This window comes from Neodiprion lecontei, chromosome 6, assembly GCF_021901455.1.
Source record: "Neodiprion lecontei isolate iyNeoLeco1 chromosome 6, iyNeoLeco1.1, whole genome shotgun sequence".
NCBI lineage: Eukaryota > Metazoa > Arthropoda > Insecta > Hymenoptera > Diprionidae > Neodiprion > Neodiprion lecontei.
In genome coordinates this window covers 20,046,354-20,073,210 of record NC_060265.1, presented here as the reverse complement: position 1 = coordinate 20,073,210, position 26,857 = coordinate 20,046,354, and the positions used below count along the sequence as shown (strand labels likewise).

Sequence of the window (26,857 nt, the reverse complement as noted above, 5' to 3'; positions counted from 1 at the left end):
ACTGATTGTTACCATGTCGAGATTCCCTTGAAGATAGTAACGTGGCCTCTAGGAAATTAAATACATACTTGCTTTGAATTGTTATATGGAAGTTTTAAATACGGTGTACAGTTTCTTTTTTTTTCTTCTTTGTTATATTCATTGAGCGAGCATCAATTTACTTTAAATTCGTGGCGAAGGAACTTTTTCGATCGCCTCGTGAAGACTATCGAATTTGACTTAGTTGCGATCGAAATTCTTCGGGAGGTTGATTGGCTAAAAATCGAAAACATTTACGTGCGAGTTAATCGCACATTGAGTATTTATCGAATTCTTACATTCGTAGACTACGAAGATCTCTTTAGAAATACGAAAATAGTAAGCACTGGAAGTGTAAACGAAAGCTTAGACATCGATGTTTAGTTTCAGATCGTTTTAAAAAACTTTAAAATCGAGGAAAATTGTTGGATCTCAGTTTGCGATGCCTGATTTTCTTCACAAGACTTGTATTTCCTACAAATCAGGCGAAAGATATTATTTCTGTCGTGTTGGCATTGTCAAGTATTAAATTTTACAGTATTAAAACGATACGAATTACGATCAACAATTTTGTTCGAGTGTATAGATCACGATCACAACAATCCGCTAATGCGTGACGAAATAATCAAAAAATATAGATTTTGGCCAACCAATCGACCCTGAAACGTCACATAAAATTGCAAAATGAATTTTCTATCGTGACAACCAAGCATTCGTCGAAAATTTTCTCAACGTACATATTATTCTTCCGTATTATCCGACTAAATTGGCGTGTTAATTCAAACCAAGCGTAAAAAATGATAACCGCGATACAAATTCACTGCCTAGGATATAAGAATCCAATTCTCAGCGTGAAAAATATCTGCCTGTTGAATCCTGAAATGCGAAGACCAAGAAACGGCGAAAAACGGCAGCTGATATCGGAGAAAAAGGACGCCGCAAACCAGCAGGCGAGTCTAGTTGTAGTATATACACGTATATATGTATATGTATATATGTGTATATATATATATATATGTAACTACATATACACACACACGTATGTACAGGAATGTGGCACATCGCACGGGGATGTATTCGCTCCTTGTGCACCCTCTCAAAACTCTCCACCTTTACCTCGGGTCCGCGTCCTCCGCGTTCATCTCGCGGCACCGCGTCCGTTTCTCCTCTTTTATTTTTGCTCGTAGGTGCTTTTTGAGAACATGCCTTGCCTTTCCCGCGTCCCTTAAGGCGCTCCCCGGTCTAGAAAGCTAAGAGTTCCTAATTCAATAACCATACTCTCTCCTCCTCAACGCCGTTCCCCCTCAACCTATCCTATCCTTAGTTTCCCCCTCGGCCCCTCTCTCTCTCTCTCCTACATCTCTCTTTGCCTCTCTCTCTGTCCTTCCTTCCTTCTCGCTTCATACCGCACGTATAGATCTCGTTCATCTCGCGAAAATTTCGCGACGATCGTACGTACGAGAATGTCTGTCACTTTGACGAACGGAGGCGGGAACTCGGTGCCAAAAGCCCTGCGCCGATTTTGGATCCGTTTTTGAATCGGTCGCGAGTGGTAGATTTCTTATTTGTTTTACTTTTATTTTACAAGTTCAACGGGGGGTTAATTGACCCTTTTACAGAGGCAAGAAAGAATCGAGAAATAACGGTAATCGTAACGTGAAGAAAGGAGATGAAAAAACTCTGCCAAAGTATTTTCCCTTATATTTATTCAGCGATAAAAATCTCTCCGCGATATGAGAAGGTAATTGGCATGAAATAATCTGCATTCTCGTTGGCTGTGTAGGTCGCGAAATGAACCCTCGTTCGGTGACGGTGCATGGGATAATAATGGGAAAACGACCGGAAGTAATACGAAGCTTCCGTCGAGTAATTTTTGGCACGTAACCGTAAAACCATGAACCGCAGAAACGCGCGATCATTTCCTGCTTCTTTGACGTTCGTATCCGAAGATCGTTCGATTGAATTTACTCCTTAAATCTGATATGCCGAATCGGCGGTGACTCGAAAAGAATCGAGCGCCGAGCTGCGAGTGAAAACTTGAATCTTAATTCGCGGACTTTGTCGGGTTCGTATAATTACATTTATCCAGCGGTGATTTGCCCGATTACAACTGACTATTCTCCGGACTTTTATCCTCTCTTATCTTTCTTCCGCCTTCTCGGGCTACTTGCGATTCTGTGACCTGTCCGTAATTTCCTATTCGCGAATACCGGTTATCGTACCCCGCAAGCAGGACGGGGGAATTTTCTTATCAATTTGCTCGCGAGTGATCCCAGAGACTGTAAATAACCGTTCGACGATATTTCAACCTTTCGACGTCGGGAGTACAAAAACTTGCGCTCAAAGACTATCAGTAACCGTATTAAGGAGTGATTCGGTTTCTCTAAGTGGTCTCACCGTATTGTTAGAAAGCTGTTGAAAATATTCGACCCATTATGAGACGCGATGAGAAATAACTAGCTAGTCGAAAAATGGCACCATAAAAATCGGTCTCATATAAATTGGTTGAAAAAGTTGAAAAATCGCGATATTATACCTATACCGACTGATGATCTCAATATTATACATTTACAAACCTATCTCCTCATTTCTCGTTACATGGCTACAACATTTCCAACCGTTTCGAAGCGATTCGAATCGAAACATCGATGCCGAAGCTTTTCTTTCGCAACTGCAGTATTTTCTACTTCTATATTCTCGTGAGAATTCAAAAATGAAAAACTTCCAATTATCTACAATACCGTCATCGCTCGGTAAGGTTTTTCCAACCACAGCACATTGCGCGATTACTCTGATTGTGAGACGCGGATCGTTCCGCTCTGCAGTTTCTGGCAGCGCACAGCGAATAAAGGAAGCATATAATCGTGGGAGGCGAGTATCGGGGGATTCGGCGAGAGGATTGAAGGAGGGTGGCTTTGCCGCAGGGGTAGGCCTATTTCTCCGTTGGAAAAGTCCTCCTCGTCCTCGGCAGGAATAGGAGGACCTCGCAAGCTTGAGACGGCTCGGATCTAGCTAGGGCGGAGAAAATCTAATTTAAAATGGCGGCTCGGATATAATGGCAGCCTCCGGTGCTATGTCATCCCCGCATCTTCGTATATTCGCCATCCCTTTCCACAACTCGTCTCAACTTTATCAACCGCCACGCACACATCTGTCCTCATCTTCTCATCTGCACCCCAGATCTATATGTATATACAGTGCATCTAATGTACACATGCCGTGTATGTATATTTATACGCATATCCGTATCATGTACCACCTCGTAGGTATATATATATACACGACAAAACACCGTACGGCAACCACGCTTTCGTACCGTGATAAGCTTCTCAGTTCTTTCTTAAATCCTTAAACTTGTTTTTTTTTTTTTTTATCCCATATACTCGAATATTCACAAATTTTTTCGCTAATAAAGACACGTGCTGTATGTTTACAATAGAAACTTGCAAACTACACGTGAAATGGATTAACTGAATTTTTCCGCACGGACTTAAATTCTGTTCAGATGAAATTTGTATCGTTGTCGGAGAACGGTAATCAAAATTTAACAAACATCAAATTTCGAAGCAAAGATCTCAAATTTTTGTCCACATCGATACATTCCTTCCATTCCCAGCATTTGAAGTTTGAACGACCTTGGACGTCAAAAGTTAGCACGTTCTCTAGAGATGTTTTTCAGCAAATCAGTAAATCAAGGAAAATTACAGCATAATCGAGGGGATATTTTTTTGGAATACTTCGATCATTGAATTGATAACCTGTATCCGATGGTTTTGGTAATTGAGAGTGCCAATGTACGGTACGTAAGCACATGCTGTAAGCGAGTATCGAGCAGAAAGTTAGATAATTGGAGTAACTCTTTGACGATGCCACGTATAAGAGTTACCGAGTCCCCTTGCTTGAATTACAAGCAAACGATCGCCAAGTGTCCCGTGGATGTTGTAAATAATAAACCATTTGAAAAATGGTAAATTTAAGGGAATGAGAGGATAAATCGTTGCTGCTCTTTTGGGGGAGACTGAAATAAGGCCCGGGGCTCGGGAAAGCTTTGTGCATAGTTTATATGTTATGCCGAGAGAGGGAGGGAGAGAGAGATACTAAAAGCAAACCGCGTTTTACTTGGCATCGGAGTTTAACAGGGTTAAGCCATGGCGGTTGCTGGGCTTTTAACGCAAACAACGCCCTGAATTATATATCAAACGACTGAAACGCAGGCGAGATTGCCGCCTGGTTAATACGTACCACTCAGAGCGAAACTAGAAGCGCGTGGTCCCGGGCGCAGTCCAAAGGGGAACCAAAACCCCGACGTCGAAGGAGAAAGAAGAGAAAGAGAGAAAAAAAAATGCATCCAAGCACGCCGAGTGAAAAGCGAATCTAGCAAGGAAGAAGGCATCCGACGCAAAAAACGAAAATCATCAACTTTCACGTTCTCCGATTCACAGTCAGTGTAGGTACGCAAGGGCGTAAAATTTTTCGAAGCGTTGTAACACCGCGTCGGCTATTCGCTTGTTTCGGTTCTCGCCAACTTTGCAAGCGCGAACGTAATCGCGAAATAATTACACGTGTACCGCGATGTGATTCCCCGACTGGCGACAACGTTTTTTAACCTCATAGCTTTTGCATCGACCAACTCACCAATTTTATTCCCCTGCAGATGATTAACAAGTGCAGGTCTTCTTTCGTTTCTTTAATTATCTTGCAATTTTGTGTCGCAGTTTTTTTTTTCTCTACTCTTTACAGAAACATGTTATCATAAAACTGTTCTCCAAGGTGCATTCGTGCGATCAAGTTCAAATACGTTTCTTTTTTTTATTTACGTAACGCTAATGGATATTTCGTTGCTGCATAACATCCGAAAACACCGTCGTGTTTCCATAGAAATTTCTGTTTCGTTGCGCCAGAATCGAGGAAAACGTTAACGTTGTTACTTCATACATCGATGCACATGTTTACTTTGATACAGATTGAAAAAAGCTTGTATGGAAAATTTGCTATTTAATGGTGCCGAGCAGACTGCAGTGTGCGAAATTGGGTTTCCGTAAAATGCACCCCCGTAAGTCAATATAACGTCTTTGATGTCTTTTTCTACGCTTTTTTGTAATTAAAAAATGCTGTCGAAAAATCACGAAATTATTTCGATTTTGCGCGTATGTTTTGTCACGGTGACAGTATCGACTATACATATATTCTTTAACGATTTCGAAGCCGAACATCTCGGCTTTAAATTCCATCCTCCAGATTTATACTCCTGTTTTTAAATCACTGGTGTCAAATGGTTTTTTTTTTTTTAGATAAAATAACCATTTTGTAGTTTAGCGTTTCCCCTTCAAAAACTGCCACTTTCAAATTCTGTCTGCGCTTTTTTCTCGCCAAGTTATTCCACATCAAAAGAAATAGTGTCCAAAAAACTTTGATCCTACAGCTAAAATATTTCGTCAATAACGGGGGAGGGGCGTGAAACGGAAAGATTTAAAGTGAATTTTTCTCGCGACCGTATTTTCATCCGAAAAAAATTCACGCTACCGAGCGTTATGTTTCTAGGCACGCAGGACCTCGTTTCGCACAAATGCTCGAGTTTCACCGCCGGACGTTAGTTACTGCATATAGTTCGTTGTTCGCAGTTCGCCGTTGAACAAGTCAGGGAGGGAGAGTATCTTGGACCGACAGTTGCTCCGTAATCAAATTTCGCAACCCCAAAGCGTCTTTGATTCAATTACGCGTGAGTCACGAGCAAAAAGACGTGCACGCGTATCCTACCCACGTGTGTTTTTTCCGATGCCCCTAACGAGGGGTGACAGTTCTCTGAAATTTTCACCCGCGATCAAAACTACGAGGCTTCCTTCTCACCATTGTTCGTTACACGTCTCGGTATTCTTATTCAAAAAGTAGAACATTGGATAAGGAAAACAGTGGGAAAAAACTCGGTTTTCGTAACTCGAAGTCCTTCTTCCAAGACCTGTATCGTAAATTTGATTTGAATGTAAATTCCATGTTTTGCGGGAATTGGCCAGATGCATTCCGGCGTTCGGTCTCTGCGGCATCCGGCTTATTACAATCTGGCTAACGAAGGACACGCCGATGGTTGCAGCTAAAGAGCAGGACGTGGTCGCTCTTCAGTCAAAATCAAATGTAATACGTTTCGGCGTGTTGGACGCCATGACAACGCGACTAGGCACCAGCGGATGGTCCGGCATCAACGTCCGAGTTCATTAAGGATGATCCGCTTAACGCGTTCGCGTTGACACGTTTCGGCACTCCGTTCCCGGAGCTTTGTTCGACTTTGTTTGTTCAGGATAAACAGTGCGAGTTTTTTCGGTTTGAAAAAAGGGTAGGAAAAAACGCGAGCTCGAGTAAGTCCCTAACACGGCCGTTATACCGATGACTTTTACCGCAAATATTGTTTCCCAATAATTAATAGCCGCCAGCGGCCTGGCAGAGATGATTGGAGACACATGCGGGACACGCGAGTCGGAATTTGACGCACTTAGGAAGCGATCTTCGCCGCCTGGCGTACGCAACTATTTAATTTGATTCCCGACGCTTCGGCCGTGCAGGAACGTCCGTTCTGACGGTGACGTCCGACGACAGTCTGATGCCAAGATACATGACATCCATCTTGAATTGATTACCGCCTGTACGTATATCAGAAAGGGAAACTCACCTGAATCCTGGCCTCGTTAAGTTTGGTGCTCCGCGCCAACTCCTCTCGGCAGTAGATGTCCGGATAATGGGATTTCGCGAAGGCTGATTCGAGTTCCGCTAGTTGTTCCTGCGGGAGAGATATTTTACAAAAACTGATTGGTATCTTGCAGTCTGGTCAAAGAATTCTCTCTCAATTACAGCCGAGACTTACACTCCAATCCTCCCAATCAAACAACAGTCATTCGTCGTTCAGACGCGATACAAAGTTTCGAGATTACCGTACAGTCGAGAAGCGAGGTATGAAAAAACGACGTCGTTAATTGTACAGCGAAATTCAATTTCATCTTTGCGAACTTTTCTTTTGTCTTGTTTAAAACTCTGTAACTAGTCCACTGAAAGTGGCCCGCGGTTAGTTATAGGAGGAAACGTAATTCACGCTGATCTCAATTTACCGCACAGCTTGTTAAACTCTCGGCGCAAAAGGATGGGAAAGAATTTCAGAAGCGCGTTTATAGTTTATTTTCAGTTGCGAAACAATAATTAATACCTGGGTGAAGGTGGTTCTGTGACGCCGTCGTGCAGGCGTCGGGCAGCTAGCGGTTGTCGGTGTGTGGCCGATGTGTGGACTGGATGCACAAGGTTCTGGTTTCAATTTCTTGAAGGCCCCTTCTGCTCCTGAAACGTGACGGTTTCCACTAAAATCTAAACGTCACTTCTGGCCTGCCGCGTAATTTACATGCAACACTTCCAGAGTCGCAGAGATGTAATTTTATAGTTCTGTCGTTGGAGATACGTAATCATCGCATCGAAAAATCGATCACCACATTATTTGCCGCCCCGTATCGTCTTCGGGACTTCAAGAGATCGACGTTCAGCGCGAAAGATGTCAATGAATCGGAACTTGGAGCACCCACTAACGAGATATTGTCAAAAAACTGCATTCGTTGCTCAAATGTTGGCAATATCTCTTTGAACATTAACCAAGAGCCGCGGCTTAACGTGAGACAGTGTTGCCAGTAATCTCGGATTACGAGACGCACAAGCGACAGGAGGTGAGGATAAACATACTATCCTGTGAAAACTTGGCTCGGTAGTTTTCTACTTGGAAAAAGTGAAGCGTTGCCGAAACTTTGAGCTTGGGGATGATTGGACCCGACGCTGATCGTGAGATTCAAAATTAAATATCTGCCGTGTCTCCGACCTCCTCACACACGGTGATCCCATCGGACTGTGCAGCGCGTTTTGAGTAGTAAGAGCGAATGAATGATCAGACTGAGATCATCACCGACTGCACGAACCCAGTCCCAGCTGATTGGATTCGAAAGACAAAGAGCGTCCTCGTTTTTTCTGAAGTTCGCGGTCGGAGATCGTGATACGCAGTCGTGCGAGTGTTTCACGGGACTGAATCTCCCGAGCTTTACGAACGGATGGGGTAAGCGCAGCCAGCGAAGTCCCTCGCACTATACTAACTTGGTTATCGTGCTAATGACCTAATGATATTACATGGTAATTCAATGTTCAAGGATGAATACTGTCCACTTTACATAGCTACCTTGCCCAGTTTCCCAGTTACCCAGCGTTTAAGGAAACTCGGTCAAGTTCAATGCACCGATCTCGCACACACCGCACTTTACACGTAGGTGCGTATTCACGTGCTTCCAGGTTCGCATCCGAGTTTGATCGGGACAGTTGAGCAGGCTACGTTGAAGCAGCGTTGAAAGAAACCGTACGAAAAAAGTGGCGAAAAAAAACTCACGACATTTTTTGCAAACTTTGGGGAGTCTTTGGCCTGGCTATGAAGACTATCATCGGTGCGGTTATACAGAGTAACGGTGAAAAAGCCAAGGCCAAGCTTTCTGAGTCGATGACGTTGCGGCGCCTAAAACCCAGGAAACTTCCCATCCGGGCACTTCGTCCCGCTCCCCTTTTCATCCTCTCATCCTCCTCCGACTCCAGAAAGTCGTTCCCGGCGGGACACTCTAAAGTTTCGAAGCGCTTCAAAGCGACACTCTCTGTCTCTCTCCTGGTCGCTCCGGGTCGTCGTTTCTATCTGGAGTGGCCATCTGCTGATCGGCCAATCTGCCGACACCCCTGCGCAGCAGCGAAGCATCTACTCGCGAAATTGGCGACAATTTTAACGCGTGGTGCAGCTGCACTAGAGACGCTCGCTTCGTTGGCTCAAGCCGTACGAACGCGATAAATTGGGAATTGAAATCACAGTAGGAAATGAACTTACTGTGACAGTTGAAGGAATACTTACTATTAGTCGAGCTGCGAATACAGCTGCGGGGATAACTTGCCGGGTTGCATCTGTTGCGGATTACAATTCGCAGCTACCGAAATATCTCGGAGATACCGCTAATGATCTGTCAAATTGTCAATCGCGTTCATAGGAATGTTTTTCAAAGAGCCTCGCTGCACGAGTTGACCAGCTTTGATTCGATAAGGATATCTAACTCTCAATTTTAACGAGCCAGATGTGAGGTGATCCGTTCAATTTTCACTGAAATATTGGAACCACATGGTTGAAAAATCAGCTTGGATATTTTTACGGCCCGTTGAGAAGACGCGGTCTCCAACGCCGCCAATTGGCAAACGCGATTTCGTCCCGTTTTCACTCGCCATGAACTGCGAAAGTATGCTAATTCGAATCCGACGGGACCACCGAATAATACATGAGGAACGACCTAAGCGCGAATCGTTTTCAGGTAAAACCCTTCCATAGGTATATTCGCGAGCGGATACTCGGATCCTCGCACCCTGTATCCTTTTCAAGATATTTACAAGTGAAAAACATATCCGCGTTGACTGTACTGCCGCCGCTCTAACATCACGTGCTTGGCGTTGGGACACGTCCAGCAGAAGTGGAAGCTTCGACATGTGAAAACTCGCCCAACACAAAGTGCATGGATATGAAGGTGGCAAACATATTGCGTACCGGTTGTGCCGACAAAAATACTTAAACAGCCTTCAAATTTTGTTTGTTTGCCGATGTTCTAATTGACATGTTTTTTCCACCACTCGAGTAGGGTGGTGCTCGTCCTCTACCAGCTTTGAGTGAACGCAGATAATGAGTGAGAATCACCCTTTCACCGAATCGCACCCTCGTCGCTCGGTGTCGGCGGCGACGCGTCGGACGACTGCCGTCACCCCTGGCGTTAAGCTCCCTAAAGCCTCCCGTAAGCGCACAATAATAGACCATAGAACAGGTACCACCATATGTCTACACGTCCGCAGCACCATTGTTGAAACACGAGGACTTGACAGACCCCCAACATATGTAGCCAAGGTTCAACAAGCGGAAAATTCATCTGCTTTCAAAGGTTACGCGTTGCCCACTTTTTCAGACTGTCAGTGCTACTCCGGCTCACTTACGATACCTGCGACTTGGCGATCGGCGCCTGTCGTTGACTGTGGACGAACTATGCGGTCCTGGTTTTCGCTTCGTATCCTTGCTCGGGACCTTCCGAAGGATACTTTTACTCAGGTTCGTGAAACGACGAGGTATTAAACTTACCAACGGTAGTAGTAGCGCCGACGCTGTTTCGGCCTGGTGTTGCCGCCGGCGTCGGTGGACTGGCTTCAAGACCCTGATGAACTCCGTACAGGCCAAAGTCCTGCTCGTTGGAACTGGTACTGCTGCATTTCCGTTTTTCCTGGTTATGGTTTAGGTGGAACGAGTCGTTTTCGACGAGGCCAACTCCCAGAAGACCGAGGTTCGGCCTTAGCTCGTCCATGAGTTTGTTTTGCCCGCAGTTCGCTGCCGAGAAGTTCAACTGCCTGCTGAAGATCGCTGGGAATATGTTAAACTGCTGGTGGTCCAAGCTCAGCGCCGTCGTCGACAGTGAACTTCCAACGGAAGAGCCTACTGAGCCCACTCCGCCACCGGGGCCGGCACTTCCTGACAAATCGTTAGCCAGGGTGATGCCGGGGTGACCTTTAGGTCTGCTGATAACGAATTTGATCTCTGTGATCGCTTTATGATATCATATTTCAAACTTATTTCTGGTACGAAAAGAAAGACGGGAAAACAAACGGTCGGGCGCTTGGTACGAGAGTCAGACTCCGCTCATCGACGATCCTCGAACGATCTTCGATATTTATTGCACGCTATCGGATGAATCGGTAAGGGTGTTCGAAGGGTGTTTCACCCGGCACGTCGAGCACTCTTCAATACGGTTTACGAGAGCTTCACTTACTTCTCCAATTCCATTTCACCCCTTCGTTTTCACTGATTTTATCATCCGAGTCACCGGATCGACGATTCGAAGTCTAGGAATCCTACTCTACAAGCGTATGAGCAAGGATCCACTAGGCTTCCAATGAAACCTCCACTGAGCTTTCTTGGTGTCCCGTGTTTGATGGTTCCAATGCCGATGAGGGACACGTGGGTTCGTAGAATTTTCACACTTGGATTGGTCACAGTGGTCCGCGGAATGAACTGTACGCTGCGATGGTCCGAATGGAAAGACGAGCGGCGCGAATTCCAGAATAACAGAAACAAGCCCCAGGCGTTTGAGGTCCGTTTCTAGGACTGGGGCACAAAACGACACCGCGATTCTCCCGTTGTTGGAAGGTCCGTGATCTTTGATCGAGTCCCTCTCGGCGGTCGACGCTTCACTCTTACTCTTGAGATGTTTGTCGACTGTTGGTGCCGGCGCACGCGGGCGTGTGTCTCGGAGTAGTTGCCGAATTGATCATAATCGAGTCAAAGTTCGAACGTGCAAGTGACCCAGTGCGAGTAAAGTGTGCAGATGTTCGGATGATAAGGTAAGAGCAAATCGCGAATCCACAAGGGCAGCCTGGTGGGCTGGTCGAGAGACAGAGATCGTCGAATCGAGAGCGCGGCCTTGATGCGAAATTCAAATCTTATTATTGCGGTTATCCAATTAGCCGAGGCCCGTCCTTGAAAATTCAAATATCGAAATAATTGGACAGAATGGCGCGAAGCGCGTAGGAGCGGGTAACCGTTCGATTCGAGTTCTTGTGGGATTCTGCCCGCGAAATGTCGTTATCCTGCCGACTTAGGGTTGCAGATGTGTGCCGGATACACCCTCCGTCGGGCAGCATCCACCCCCGCGATTGGTCCACGGTCTGAAGCGTTGCCCGGGTGACAGCCAATCGATAAGCACCAACCCCTGGAGCAGCCCCCAGCATCCAACATGGCAGCCACCCAATGAAAATTCCTCCGGAAAGTAGCTTGCGTGTTTTTTCATTCCCTTTCTCATCTCTGTATCTGTGTACGTGTTTTTTTTTTTTTTTTTTTTCATTTTTTATCACTTCTCTTTCTTTCCATCTTCCTTTCTTCCTTTTCATTTTGTTTCGCGAGCGGATAGCTTTTTCAGTATGTGCTTTCTCTCAGTTTCTTTTTCCTTTGCTTTTTTACTTATCTGGATTTGATTGTAACGTATACCTAGACCAGTCATCTATACCGTACCTGCGATCGCCTCGGGCTATTCGTTCTTCTTGTTCCATCGCTAGCGCGATGCTTCGTGGAGGACCATCCAACGCTCGAGACCTTGAGCGCTGAGACCCAGGATGCAGATTTATTTGCAAGCTCAGGCGATTTGGTAGGTAATTGAAAAATGACGAAGACCTTTTCTTTGCAAATAAATTGATGCACCGGTACCATATTGCACGTTTTACAGAAAACGCTACCAAATTACGTACATAGTAAAAAAAAAAAAAAAAAAAAAAAATGGGATGTGACCTTCTAGTGAATATACAATATGTAACTGATGTTGAATTTCTGAAATGACCACAAAATCGATCTACGTTAGTTCACACGGGCGAATTTTGGTAAATTTCAACAAGACTTTTTTTTTTTCCTGTGAAGTCCGTTTTTTAATTTATTTCCAAAAATAAGCATCTCGCTACTTGGCTATGTGTATCGTTGATTATTAAAACAGTTGACATCCCCAGTTATTATCAATAAAGTGAGGATTTTGACGCTCCCTGAGGATGCAGGCAATTGCTCAGCTGGGTCTTGGAAACAGAGGATGAATGTCAATCGTGTTCCGACGGTTTGAATTCACTATTGACAGAGTTCCGATTGCTGTGGGTGCTGCGTGCAGTCGAGAAAGAACTTTCGCCTTTCATTCGTAAGCATAAAATAAAACGCCCACATTGCGCGTGCTCAGTGTTGCAAAGGTATAATTTACGGGGCATGAAATTACACGTTCTCGTCCACAATGGTAAAACCGGGCCAATTCAAAACCAAAATTGCCCCATTGAGATTTCTCTTTACCTCTTCTTTGTACGGTTATTCTCTCGCTCGTACATTCGTCCGATCGCATCGTGTATCGCAAACTTTCCCATGGCTCGGAGTCCCATTTGATATCTGCATTCGTTTTCGCATCTCCACTGATCGTGAGTGTGGTAAAAAAAAATCCACCTCATTAATTGTATAACTAAAGTAAAGAAGGACGGAAAATTAATTTCCAATTACGCAACTTGAACGACCCGAGGGGTTCTCGTTACTCTAATTGCACAAACGCAGACCCGAATCATTACACATTCAGACATTGTCAAAGTCTGCAGAGCCCAGGGGGCGTAACATATGCAGGCGTCAGTCCCATTCTCGGGAATTTGACGCAGAGATTTCCATATCGTAACGCCAAACCGCTATTTTGCGTATCCCGAAGCAGGGTGCGCGTTTGATCTAACCGGGGAGAAGGGTTCGTCATATCTACAAGCGCTCGCGCTCACCCGAACGAATAGCGATGAGATTGTGATTAGATCGAAGATACCGGCGTATTCTTGATCGGCCATATGCACTCCTTGTATCCTATACGTGCACTTAGGCCGCAGTCCCTCCGGAGGTCAGATTGACAAATGCAAATCAATCGATTAGCCGTTCTCCCCGTGCGGCGAAGCCGGTAGTTACTCAAACTCAATTTTACCCCTCCTTATTATCTCGGTTTGGTGGAATCAAACTTTTCGCCACGATTGCACCTCCGCAATTATCTTTCGAGAGGCGAGTTTAAGCTGTTGAAAAGTTACAGATTCTTTCGCCTGCGTGAAAAGAGAGCCGCTCAACGTTCCTCTTCGACGATCGACGACTTCGTTTCCAATGCAAGATGTAACTGATCGATGAAAATTGCGACTTCGCGAGTGGAGTTTTAGGATAAACAGGTGCGGATGGAATCGCAGTAAGATTTTTCACCGGTCCATATGCGCGTCCGCGATTCCGGCCCGGCCTCTATAATTTCCGGGCTATATTGTGCGGCGAAATCCCCGGTCTAGTTTGTTCGCGGCAAGTGTGACAGATTTCGACCACGCCTCGCCGATCTGGTTCTCCCCCTTCGGGTCCGGTTGTTCGCCTGTCCTCCTGCCTCGTTTCCTCCCAGAGCCCTGCATCGTCCCTCATCGTCGTCATCGGGATCCTCCCTGTACGTCGTTTCGATTCCCTGCCCGAATCCGTATAATACACCCGAAACTTACACACGGACGAATCCGTTCCGCGGATGTTGTAACGCACGTCGGGTAGCTTTGATCCACGTTTATGGGGTCGCTCTGGAGGAGTGCATAAATTGTGGGTTTTAAAAGTGCCAGGACGGCTAGAAGGAGATCAAGGTCACGGGGTGAAAAGATAAGGGAATTATTCCGATAGCTGTCCAGTGATGAGGGTGGCAAATTTTCTTCTCTTCCCGTTTTGACGCGTCGTTTTTTCGTTTCTCCAATTCGAACGTCGGGCTGATAAGTCAAGCCGACGAGCGAATTCACGCTTGTGTAATAATTCAGAGGCCGAGGCGAGAGTTCGTCGCCGTCAAGGCCCGACCGACGCTGGACACGTGCGGACAATTTAGACAAGCACGCGTCCCTAATCAGGCAGTGTCAAAATATTGTGCCCGGTTCGAATAGGCCAATTTCGGTCACAATCCAACACCGCCCAGACAGACCGCCCACTTTTTTACGCTGGGAACCACTGGGAGGAAAATAATAAAACTGCTCGGATGAAGGACGATTTGTTGCACCCTTTCGACACGAAAGTTGCGAATTCGCGAGGCTCGGTAAATGATTTTCTATTCCAAACCAGTTCGAGAAAAGAAGGTTCTACATTTTCGGAACTGTAGCGTACTTGAACTTCTAAGACGATATCAGACTCGAATAATTTCTTACTTTTATTCGACGTGTCTTGGTTTAGAAACAAACGGGGAAATATTTTAATATTTTCTTTTCATGCGTACCTAGGTCTTCGAGTTGTCTGTGTACATCGGTAAATAAATTATATGAACTTCCGAAATTAAACTAATTATTTAATTTCAAATCGATTGGCCTTTAAATTTTAAATCGAACCTATTTTTTATTTTCATTGTTTTGTTTTGTAAATATTTTTCCGGAATTTGGCGCAATTTCCTCAGTCAAAATCTGCTCCTAATTAATAAATTGAACTATTGAACTTGGAAATGTATCGCTAAACGACGTAACAGATTTTTTTATGGCGTTATGTTGAAAGTTTGACTAGTCTAAGGAAACATTCAGAGCTTTTGAAAAAATAAATATATAAGTTTTTTGGCAATATCGCATTTTTTTTTTTTTTTTTTTAATATCCCGATTTACAAATTATTTACGAAAAAGTTTGTTCCCGGAGATTCGTAATTATTGATATCAGAAAACTTTTTTCAACTCCGTTTCCGACAGGCTTGCAAAAAATTCAACGAAACTCTAGGCCACCGAAACGCAAGCCCAAAAAAATTTTGTTAGCGATATCCTCTGAGAGCATAAAGCAGTCCAGAGTACGCGACTCGCTTCTTTGTGTCTCGTCTCAGGTGTATCATACGATTATCACCGCAAAGATCAAGAGACCGCCGAAAATCTCGAAGTGATAAAATGTCGTCCCGGCATCTCGACGTCCGAGCGTGAAGGATATTTGTGCCGCAGGAGGTAAAAGCTTGATATCTCGTCGAGGCGAGAGGGTATAATATAAGGGTCGCTAACTCAGGGGGCAATTAAAACGGTCTCGATCTTCTCGGCGTGTAATCTTAGATCCTAGGAGCGGTGTATATAAGTGGAGATGACGGAGCGAGGCCGACGCGACGCGGAGCGAGGCTCTTCGATGCTGATGGATTAGCGAACGCTGCAGGATCCGGGGGAGGACAAAGATGCTGTGCTTGTCGAAGGGGGAGGAGGGAGGGAGGGAGGAGGCGAAGGTGGAGGCGGCGTACGTGTGTGTCTCGTTGGCTTCACGCATCCTGCACGTCGAACGAAGTGATCGATTTTTGTTACACCTCCCCCCCCGAGCCTCACCCTCGTCCTCCTCGTCATTCTCGTCCTTCGCCTCCTCCGCACGACCCCGAAGACACCCTCGTCCGCCGCCTCCGGCAGGCATCCGTCCTCCTCCCTCTCTCGATTCCGCTTTCTCCCGGCTTTCGTTGGCTCGGCGTCCTCCTTTTTCTCCACCCCCATTTTCCTTTGCTTTTCCTCACGCCGGCGGAGGCTCCTCTCTTTCTCCTCGTGTCGACCTGCTCGTCCGCCGAATCCCTTGCTCCTCGGTTCGCCCAGTACACCATCCGCGTCCCGGCGCTCTCGCGGGTAATCGGATTTGGCGTCGCTACGTTTTTGTTTCAGAGTAGTACGTGACGCTTCCGCCGTCGGCGCCACCGGCCCCACCTCACCAACCTCCCACGCTCATCCTCGTGGAACTCGGTGAAAAGGGACGGAGGAGCGCGAGGAGCGTTAACGAAACCGAATAGGGGAAGTAAAGGGAAAATGCACACCGGAAGAACGTTACCCTATATACGTTTACCCCTGTAAACATACATGGAAGAAAATTGTTTGCCGGATAAAAGTGGCAAATTCTTTGACCTCGGTTAATCCTGAAACTCTTCTTCGCGTACGGGAAAACTCGTCGATCTCTTAGGTAGGTGAGTTTCCCCGGAAATTTGGAAATCTTAGGTCGACGTTACTTATCGTTCGTCGGTCGCCGATGCGATTCTCCGGGGATGAGAGTGCGAAAATATTGACCGAAAGAGACACCCGTTAGACCTTGCGTTTCGACGTCGGTTGCCGGGGCTGACGACGGTCTCCGGGCTTCCATTAAAAAGTTGTTAAACGTCGCCCGACGGCACCCCGCGGCAAATTGGAAACTCCATCGCAAGTCTTGTTCGCCGCTCGCCGGTCCTCCTGCAGCTTATATACTTCTGGGTATGTATGTACGTATAAATAAATATGTACGTCTACATCCGCGCACACACACACACACACCTCGCGGTAGACGCGACATCTCGTCCAGAAGACAGTATCACTGATAATAAATTAATTATTCACTGCAACATTTTGATAATTACCTTGGAGAGCTTCAAAATTAAAGTTAGCAAAAAGATGAGGGTTGGCCGTTTACTTTTTTCCGATTCCTTTGTTCTCGCGTTTCTTGAATGAAAACCCGTGAAGTGATTATCTCGCGGGAATATCCATTTGTAAGGATAAAAAAATTCTCGCAACCAAGGCAGGCGAGGGAAAGTGTGAAAACTGTGAACGTGCGTGTGTGTGTGTGCGTGCTTTTTTTCTTTCCTACCCTGCGCGACCAAGCAAAGGGGAGAAAAAAGCTTGCGGCGTGTCAAAAAACCACACGCGGAAGGGAATTTCGAATTCTTTTTGGAGTTAAGTCAGGGTCAGCTTCCCGGTTAACAGGGTTAAGAAAATATTTTAAAAATAATTTTGCACTTAGTCATTGCCGGCCGAGCGATTAAGCGGGAATTTTTTTAACCACTTTCTACTCACTCTCTTAGACGTATTAAAGGAGAAAAAAAAAAAAAAAAAAACTACGCTCAGGGTAGCTTCCCGGCTACGATTTACCAGGCGGACAAGCTTTTAAGGATTTTTTCGCTAAGTGAATTTTGGTCGCTCCGAGGGCATCGCGAATTTACAGATAACTTCCGCACATGGACGGACACTCGGGGATGATCGAGGATACACTCGTCCTCCGAAGTCCTGCGAGGTTATTACCTACGGAAACATTGGGGTGTGGTTGTACCGAATATCGGATGATATCAGCTCGAACAGATTTTACCTTTTTCATCTTTACTCACATTTCTAAAACCGGTCCGCGCCTCTGTAAATTTCGAATCTTGAATGTTTCGGCGTGCGAAAGTGTCTTTATCCGTGCACCGAAACAAGGCGTGTCGGTAATTTCAAAATGTATCGCTCCAAGGAATCTGAGTCCGATCCCAAGCTGCGTGAATTTGCAGAAATCAAACCTCGGAACAAGATTAGTAAAACGAGAAGACACGGAAGCAGCGGCGAAAGACTTGAAGAAGTTAAACGAGTTTGAAAACAATCGAAGAATGAAAAAGTCCTGTTAGAAATTATTACTCGCAGTGAGGAAAAGTAAAAGGTCTTTTAATGCAATTACACGTGCAACGTTAGATTGTTACGAGTCAATAATTATTAGCTTCGATAAAAAAATCATTCGGAGAAATCGGATCACTGTTAAATGTAATAAATTTTATAGAAAATATCACCTTTACATTTGAGATTCGTCGCAGAGACACATTTTAGACTTGTGTGTGAAGCTTGTTGGTATGTACACACATATGCTGTAAGTGGCTATTAATGTGAAATTAAAATTCACTTTAGCCATTTACTTTTGAACGGCTGCGCGTTCATTTTGGCGATATGAGCTACGCATATCATATTTTTAGCGAGAAAAATATTGTACTCTCCTCAAGAAAATATCACCGTTTCATATTTTCCGGTCAACGAATATTACGTAAAATTCGGTTCACCGCGAACACATAAACGTGCATCTCGCTTCACAGGTGACAAAATTGACGAGTTGCTCGTAAATTGACGCAATTCGCGGCATAAAATTTTTACGATTTTTCTTCCTTACTTGAGCAACCATAAATAATTCATACGATCGTATTGTAACATCGGATACTCAAACCGATCGGTTTCACGGCGACGGTTTAAAAATGCAAAAATCCGCACTCCGCTCGAGCGTAGAGGATAAATGCAATTGGCAACATGGCGGTGGTATTTGCGAATCGTTATACACCGATAACTCGGATGCGATGCGGTTGCGAGGGGGTGGCGTAGGAGGCGGCATGTTTAACCATGTGGAAGCTATGAATATATTATTTGACGGGCAGTTTCAATACGAGTCGATCGGATGACGTTACAAGCGCGTTACGCCCGGCGCATAGCTTTGGGCAATTTTCATGCGTCAAACTGCACGGCAGCGGCCAAGAAAACGTCTCTTAAACTTCCGCATTAATTATCCGTACGATTCTTCGCGCGTTATTCATCGCGCAAATTACACGGTTACAACCGATAGGCGATATATTGTTCGCGCGAAACGTTTAACGAGGTTTCGGCACGTGATGCGTGCGAATCAAACGTTATGTGCGTAGGTGCAAGGTGGTAATTTTCATTGTCAATTAAGGTAAGCCTTCGTTCGTTCGTACGCGTCGCGCCCGGGAAGTAAATTCCCGAATCACGCTCCACGGCCTCAATTTTGGGCGCATCAGTTAACCGGAAGAGGCCAATTTACCCAGACGAGAGGGAAAAAAGAGACGAAATTTTTTTTTTTTCAAACCTGAACCGAAGACAATGCAATCAATGACGCGAACTTGCGGTGCTGATCGCGTTTTCTGCTCGTTGGCTCGCAATCGAGATCGCGGGAGGAACACGAGGACCACATGTTGAGATTTTAATGTACTTTGGACCACCCGCGAGTATCTGAAAATTCAAATTTTCTCCCATACATTTTCAAGCAACGATACGACCTACTGCTTCTCCTCCCTTACCATTCTATTAAACACCGCTGCACCCCTTCGCAAATTCAAATATCATGTTTTTCTCCTTTCCTTTCATTTCGAGATCGAAAAACTTTACGCTCGCGCGAAAATTGCTAATAATTGCTACCGCTGTGTGAACGGAAATTATTTAGTGAGATTTTTTGGTATTCGGGAGGCCGATTTTCTCATTCCAAATAATAATTTTCGTAAGTAACAAAGTTCGGAGCATAATCATTTAAGGATACATTACGTTATACCTTGAGAGATTTGCTCTAGCTTCTCTCTCGTTTTACTTTATTCTTTATTTTCTTTTTTTTTTTTTTTTTTTAATCAGAAGGCCGTACGAAGTAACCTCAAGTAGTATTTTGGTTTTTTTTTCTTTACCCTACTCAGCGAATAAAATTTTCTTGCGCGTGTATCGGGCGGAACGATACACGCGAAGCGCGAAAGGGAATATAAGAGGTATCGGAGCTACGCGGGTATATCGAAGAAAGAGATGAAGATAACAAAACGTATACATGACACGGTGTTTTCAGTTACGTTATTAATAATCCTCCATCGAGATAGATTCGCAGAACCGAGAGAAACATCCTCTCCTGTACATTGTTTGCGGCTTGGAATCAATAAAAGCATAGCTTTAGGCTACGGTCGTTGGCATGGCAACGCGAGACCCATCCGCTGTGACTGCTCAAAAGTTGAGACCCGCCTACCGGAGGATCATCCTCGAATCGTCGAATTTTCGGTAAAAAAAAAAAAAAAAAAACACCGAAAAATGGAAAGAAAAATATCGAACGCCGATTCGCGGACGATCATTACGGTACCCTCGAGGTCGATGTCGCCTTTGCATATATTCATACGTCGCGCCTCGAGCTGTCCATGTGCAAAGTTACATCCAGGCGAAAGGATCTTCCTTCCGCAGATCGCGAGCGGTTGTTCAATTAAGCCATTCGCTTAAATAAAATGAAAATATAGACTCTAAATGCCTTTGTTTTAGTAAAGAAACGCTTTTTCGACGATTCTGAGATGTTCAAAATAAATAGCGGAAATCGATTTGTCAGAAAATTTTACCCCCGTTTCATATACTTAACAATTAGGCATGTTTAATATGCAGTATATCTCGCTTCGAATCGTAAAAAACGAAAATCAAGATTGTAAACTACAGAGTAGAAAGAAGCGAATGGATTAACGCGAGATTATCATCTGCAAATAATTATAATACTCGAAATTTTATTTCATCATTCCACTGACCTTTTTTCACATTCCTGTTTTTTTGCAAATTATGTACATACTCGAGGTAATTGAGTATTATGCAGACTTGAGAAAGAAAAAAGGAGGCTGTTTATACCTTCGGTAAATGTCGCCGATACGTACGATCCCCCATTTTGTGTACAGACAATATTTAAACATATCAATTAGGTATGTAAGACGAAACACGAGGATTCTGTAATAAAAAAAAAAAATAAACAGATTTCTCGACAAATAATTAATAGCTACTCATACCTTGACCTGCAACCAGAATCGAAGACGTCGTTTTATGGAAAGTGACGGTCAATGAAATGATACGTATCTATATTTGTAAAGTCCAAGTCGTGCCGTGTAGAACCTTATCGCTTATTTTCACGCAATTTGGAGCCTGGAATTAGTATTCCGTCACGAAAATTCCCGGGGGATATCGCGCGAAGGCGCGGCGAGTCCGTGACTTTGAATTTTTCCACAGCCAATCGTAGCTATTCAACTATGATTGTGTTATATCCACACATTTACACAGCAAAAAATAGCAAACGGGACTGCAGGAAAGATCTAAGTGAATATCGGAGAACGATTTCCAAAAATGGTATAAAAAAAAAAGGTTTCCATATACTTACACGTACAGTCCGGTCTGTTTTTCCTTTTTCCATCTCATTTCGATTCAATACCGCCGTCCTCGAGAATGATATTGAGACTCGTGACGTGTACCATAGCAATACTCATTGAATAACCAGTTCTCCAGTTTTTCGGTCGCATATCGCTGGTGTATTTATTATTTGGTGTACAAACCGCTGAAAGAAAAAATCATGTTGGTGAGAATAAATTATGATAGGTACGAAGAGTACAAGACGGGATGTACGATGCACAAAGCCTTTTATTGTAATTAATTTATTCGCATATGACACCGCGAGTGAGATTTCACCGATAAAATAATACAAGACGGTCATCTTCATTATTAATTCTCCTACATTTGAACATGCATTTCTCGGTGTATAAATTTTTTTCAATTCAGATGCTAATTCTTCGATCTATGCCTTGCCGCAGTTGGCTCAAAATCGCTTAAAAGATAGGTAATTGCGTATACAAGAGTCAAGTTATAAGAAGTTACCGCAGTCGTCAAACACGTTGATCGGCGGAAAGTATAAAAAAAAATAGTAGATAAAGACTGGATGGAAATTGTACAGATTTCTGTTCCTTTGTCTTACTGTAAACACGTCGACTACGTTGACTCTTAGAAATGAGCATGTTTCTCATATGGAAATTAATTCTGTAAAGCCGATGGCCGATTTCCGATCGATGATATTCAGGAGGAATCGGGCCGTTTTTTTTTTTTTTAAATGACTTCCATCCGATTTCTCGGTGATCTTTCATCGCGTTTCGCGGACGAGGAGGAAGACGAAGACCCGAAGAGGTACGTCGGGTCGACGGAGAGGGCGCACGTCCGGAATACGCAGACTCCGTTGAAACGTCGATAATCTCTCGTCCCGTCGTCGCGAAAGCGCGGAACAAAACAGAGAAAATACGGTAAATTCGCCTCCAGATCGTTCTGCAGTTTGTTTATTTGTCTGGCGTAGATCCGATAAAACCTATTCCGGTTATTCCCGGTTGATCGAGGCGCGGATTCGGCCGTGGAAATAGCGGAGGTAAGTTCATCCCCGCTTGCATGCAGGGGTGCTTAAAAGCTCCCGTGCAGCTTGCGACATAACCTGCAGTTCCTCGGTCCGAGTCCCTTCGGGTCGTCGAAGGGTCCCGGGTGAGATCCGATGCCCGGATAGTCACGGGCCTCGATCAAGTGAATCGAATTAAAAATTCACCGACAATGCAGCCACGGTTTTGAATTTCAAACGACGTATGCACTTGCCTCGGGTTCCGATATGGCGCTTGCATTAAAAAATAACGCCCCGTGAGTTGTCGCTGTATACAGAGAAATTTTTACTTGTGATTGCTGCAGAGTCAACGAGGATGTTGGTTGGCCGAAAAACGATACTTTTTATTAATTAGTTGTATTTATAAAATTTATTATTATTTTTCACGTTCGTATAAAGCTTCGAAGATCTCTGTAATAATAGAGAAATTGAAAATACTGGTGTTAAAAACAAATGCTTGGATAACGATGCTTCGTTTCGATTCGGTTGAAATTGTTTGAAATCTAGTTTATTCGTTCGATTTCATCCTACGATTACTCATTTTATTCGGATGACTTTTATTTTTTGCATCATTCACTGAAACATCTTTTTTCACGACGTTTGCATCGTTGAATATTTAATTTTGCAACAGTGCAGCGATATTGATTTTAATCAAGAAATGGCTATGTTGAATTGATTATCGAGAAAAGAGAAAATCTGTTTCGATGACTTTATAGGAAGTACTCATTTCAACAAAATGAGCTGGCGTAGAGGGTGCTGAACGAATTTAGTAGATTTCAAACGATTTTGAAGCAATTTGAATTTTAAAATTCTGGTAGTTTGTGTTTTTGCATTTTCGGAGACTAATGCGTGATCCACAGCTACTCAATGTACTACTGCCTCGATTTTTGGCCAACCTACGTCCATTTTAAAGGTTTCAATTTTCTGCTATAACCAAAAAAAAAACAAAGTTTTATATCCGTAACCAGAAAATCTATACGGTATGTACATACGTATTAATACTGTTTAAAAAAAAAATTCTTTTCCTCACTTGTACTATATTTTTGTACAACTATTGCAATGATTTGACATTGGTGCGACGGTAAATTGACGTCAAGGAATATTTAACGTCAGAATAACCAGAAAATACTCTATCTACAAGCTCAATTGCACCGAGCAGTAAGTTGTACCAAATTTTCTTTCAATTCCAACAAACCTAAGAAACGAAATACTTCTCACAATCGGTGAAATCTACTCGTAGATTCCTCGCAAACTGTTCGACTCCGAGCACGTGGACGCCCGAAACAGGAAACCCGCGAATTCGAACGGCAGCAGGTTCCGTTCACCGCGAACCCCGGGAGGCGAGCGATTCGCGTAAGGCGACACAGGTTCGTACATATGGGCTCGACCGATGAATGGACCAAATGATATAAATTATTTATAGATTTCGACACCCGGAGGGAGGAGTTGCACGACTAGGGTGAGACCCTCCGGGGGTCCACTCGGGGTCCACTCGGAGTCCACTTGCGCTCTAAGCCCCTCAGGCCCCCCAGCATATGCATCCGCCCCTCTTAAGCCGATAAAATTGATTCCTAACTACCCCGAGCTCGTGTAGCTCCGCGTCTTTTGCCACCTACACTCCGTTCCGCGACGCGCAAACAATGCGCTATGCACACACCTAATGCATCGTACCTACGAGAGACGTGCAAGCGATATTTCAAGTGGATTTGTATAGCCCGTTAGAGCTGGTGGAATGCACGCAGAGTGTAACCTCGACGAATTTATACTCGTGTATATTTCATCGATCAAACTCGCTGAATTAATCAATTGAATAAGGCGCCTGTAACAGGCACGTTTCCTTTACAATCATTGTCGCGATCAGCCTATAGTTCAACCTTAACGACGAATAGGTAGATAGACTGATTCGTAACTTTTTCACTCGGAACTGCGTGTAATAATCGCTTTTCTTCATCTTCTTTTTTTTTTTGAAACTCGATGAAACGAAATGAAACTACTATCGATGAAACGAATAATTATTCCACTCCTGATACTGCATTCTCCTCATTCCCTCACAGTTTAGTTTCTGAAGGTTTCACTTCTACCACGTGTGAATGTTTTTTTTTGTTTTTATTCATAGCTCGTTCTTCTTCTCAGTGAATTATTTCGGTGGCAACTATTGTAATCGATTTACTGACACTGCCATTTCTGAAGTTGAATTATACCCTCATCGAGTACGATGAAAAAATGTACCTTGTAGAGATCGTTGCGTGAACGAAAAGAAAAAAGGGATTCACCGTTTCCAGCTCTGAAAATTTGAACAGAAAATAGATCTCGAAATAGATCGTTTCAGAATAAAATATGCACGATCATGGCGTACACAGGCTGTACAGCTACTTCAGGAGTTGACTCATTACAAGTGCAACCTATTGACGTATATGTATCTATTATTCTTCAAACGGTTTCATTTCCTTTGAAACTACAAGAATAATCCATAGAAGTAGGTACGTATAAGAACACTCTGCTACGGATATAAAACTTTGATTGGGCAGCGAAGGGTCAGAGGGACAGAGGGACACACACACACACACACATACGTACCAAGAAAGGCAAGCACGTGAGTGTACAAACAGGTATTGATACAGGAATATGTATACTTTGATTGCCGATGATAATCCAACCCCAGTGCAAATGCCCGAGCTGATATGGGGTGATGAAAATGCGAGATAGTGAGTTGAAAACACAGGATTGAACTTTGACGGAGGCCGGAAATAGGTCTTGGTTTGTACCGGGGGTTGTTTGCCCCCCCTGCCCCCCCCCCCCCCCCTTTATTTCGTATCTTGAAACATATTTCCACAGGGTGACAGTGCTCCCGGGGCTGAGCGCGCCTCTCGGACCCCCCGAGTTCAATCTAAATCAATGGCCTTGTGGGTAATCGTATAATAATTACCCTGCACCGCACCACGCATCTGTCACCAAGAGTGTACGGTGCAGCGTTCTGTTCACTCCACCCTGTCCCTACAACCCTCGTTTTCTCTGCCTGACATGCGTATTTCCTAGACCCGTGTATTATACCTATGTATGTACGTAGTACCTCGCTCGGATCGTCAGTGAATAAATCACAGCAGGTACTATTGTTCCATCCAGCCAGTAGCTTTCTCCAAGTGTCGACGATTTTTGTCATTCTCTCGATCAAGTTTATGTACCGATATACATTTTTGAAAAAATTCATTTCTTTCCGTAAAGATACTGATTTATTTTACCGCAAACATGGTTCTTCAAATTTTATACACCTAGGTACAGATATATTGTTTCATTTGTAAATTACAATCTCAATTTTTTTTCAGATAAGAATTCAGGCTACATGCAGTTGTGAAAAAAAGTCAAACAACTAAGTGCTGTACACGGAATAGAAGTCTGATTAACGAAACATGATATACGTAAATTTTTATGAACTTGTTTCAAAGAATCTATACAGTCCGTATTGATCACGATTTTACTCGTTTTCCAATGATAAATTAACTTTTTTTTATCATTTGTGAAGGAAATTGGCCGCCATCAGATTTTATGTACATATCACTACTCCCAAGGGGCCTCATTCTGACTTTTCGATCGGAGCTACTTTTTGCTTGGTCAGAATAGCGTTCATCAGCGTCTTCACCGGTGACGAAAAAAACAATCGGATCAGAGCCCAATTATTGTCGGATTGATTCGTATTCTTGTGCAACATTTCCTTTATCAGACTTGCCACGCACTCGTGTATTGAAAAATGATTATACCCCCGAAACTAGATGCTGCTCCTGGTACTGGCGGGACTCTTCGTTGAATTTTCCGTCGGATTTCGTGGACCACATCATCCCAAGAGCGGGATTTCGCATCATCATTACGCCCCGCAAAAGGATGGTTTAAAACTGACCCAGGACGCCGAACTTTTACACGACGCCAGGTACCCGCAATTTCTTACCGTCTGTACTCACGATTATTTACTAAACTAATGTTCCGTCTTTCTTACAGCCATTTGAAAGAAGACTTGGGTGCCTTAGCGGATCAATTGGATCTCTCGAAAATGTCTGATCAGGAATTGGAGTTCTATTATTTCAAGTATGTATCGTAATCTGTCTCACGACGAAATATTTTGACAATGAGTAGTAACGATATGTTAAGTGTTGCGTACAATTTTCAGTGATCAGTGATATTCTGTTGATTGAAAAACGTCTTAGTCTTCTTCCGGTCTAAATCTTTTTAACGATCTTGGTAATTTACAGCTTCCACGATATTGACAATAACACCAAACTTGACGGTTTGGAAATCCTTAATGCAATTCTGCATACTTTGCACCAACACGAAGAAGACGAAAGGACTGAATATGAAACAGCTCGGGAAAATCTAGAAGAACTGCCTAGGATTATTGGTAATTGGTTTCGATACGGCATTCATGTTCTACTTCATAAAAAACTACGCAAACTTTCGTATTTGTTACTCGAATCGGTTAAGAGCTGATCAATTTAAGCGTCTATAATATCTTCAGGATGTGGCGGAAAGAAGACAAACAGCACAGCGATTAATTTGCTCTATTGTCAGTAACAG

The 26,857-nt window shown here is 44.0% G+C and overlaps 2 protein-coding genes across 6 annotated transcripts in view; one reads left to right on the top strand and one right to left on the bottom strand.

Moving 5' to 3' along the window:
• The window catches only part of LOC107223244 (homeobox protein unc-42), a 37,878-nt gene extending 11,639 nt beyond the window's left edge, over positions 1–26,239 (bottom strand). Inside the window, exons 1-4 of the mRNA XM_015662864.2 lie at positions 26,235–26,239; positions 10,178–10,528; positions 7,208–7,335; positions 6,680–6,787 (exon numbers count right to left, since the gene is read on the bottom strand). Of these exons, the coding sequence (XP_015518350.1) occupies positions 6,680–6,787; positions 7,208–7,335; positions 10,178–10,397 (456 nt within the window). The 5' untranslated portion in view covers positions 10,398–10,528; positions 26,235–26,239. The remainder of the gene's footprint in view (positions 1–6,679; positions 6,788–7,207; positions 7,336–10,177; positions 10,529–26,234) is intronic.
• Positions 1–26,857, top strand: part of LOC107223243 (multiple coagulation factor deficiency protein 2 homolog) — a 36,189-nt gene that overhangs the window by 8,379 nt on the left and 953 nt on the right. The window contains exons 1-6 of one of the 5 annotated variants that reach the window (XM_046743499.1): positions 22,121–22,291; positions 23,535–23,661; positions 26,062–26,216; positions 26,285–26,371; positions 26,536–26,681; positions 26,799–26,846. In XM_046743499.1, the coding sequence (XP_046599455.1) occupies positions 26,062–26,216; positions 26,285–26,371; positions 26,536–26,681; positions 26,799–26,846 (436 nt within the window). In that variant the 5' untranslated portion in view covers positions 22,121–22,291; positions 23,535–23,661. Of the gene's footprint in view, positions 1–22,120; positions 22,292–22,320; positions 22,552–23,312; positions 23,453–23,534; positions 23,662–26,061; positions 26,217–26,284; positions 26,372–26,535; positions 26,682–26,798; positions 26,847–26,857 lie in introns of those variants that run through there. The other 4 variants (XM_046743501.1, XM_046743498.1, XM_046743502.1 and 1 more) reach the window with 4 other exon arrangements.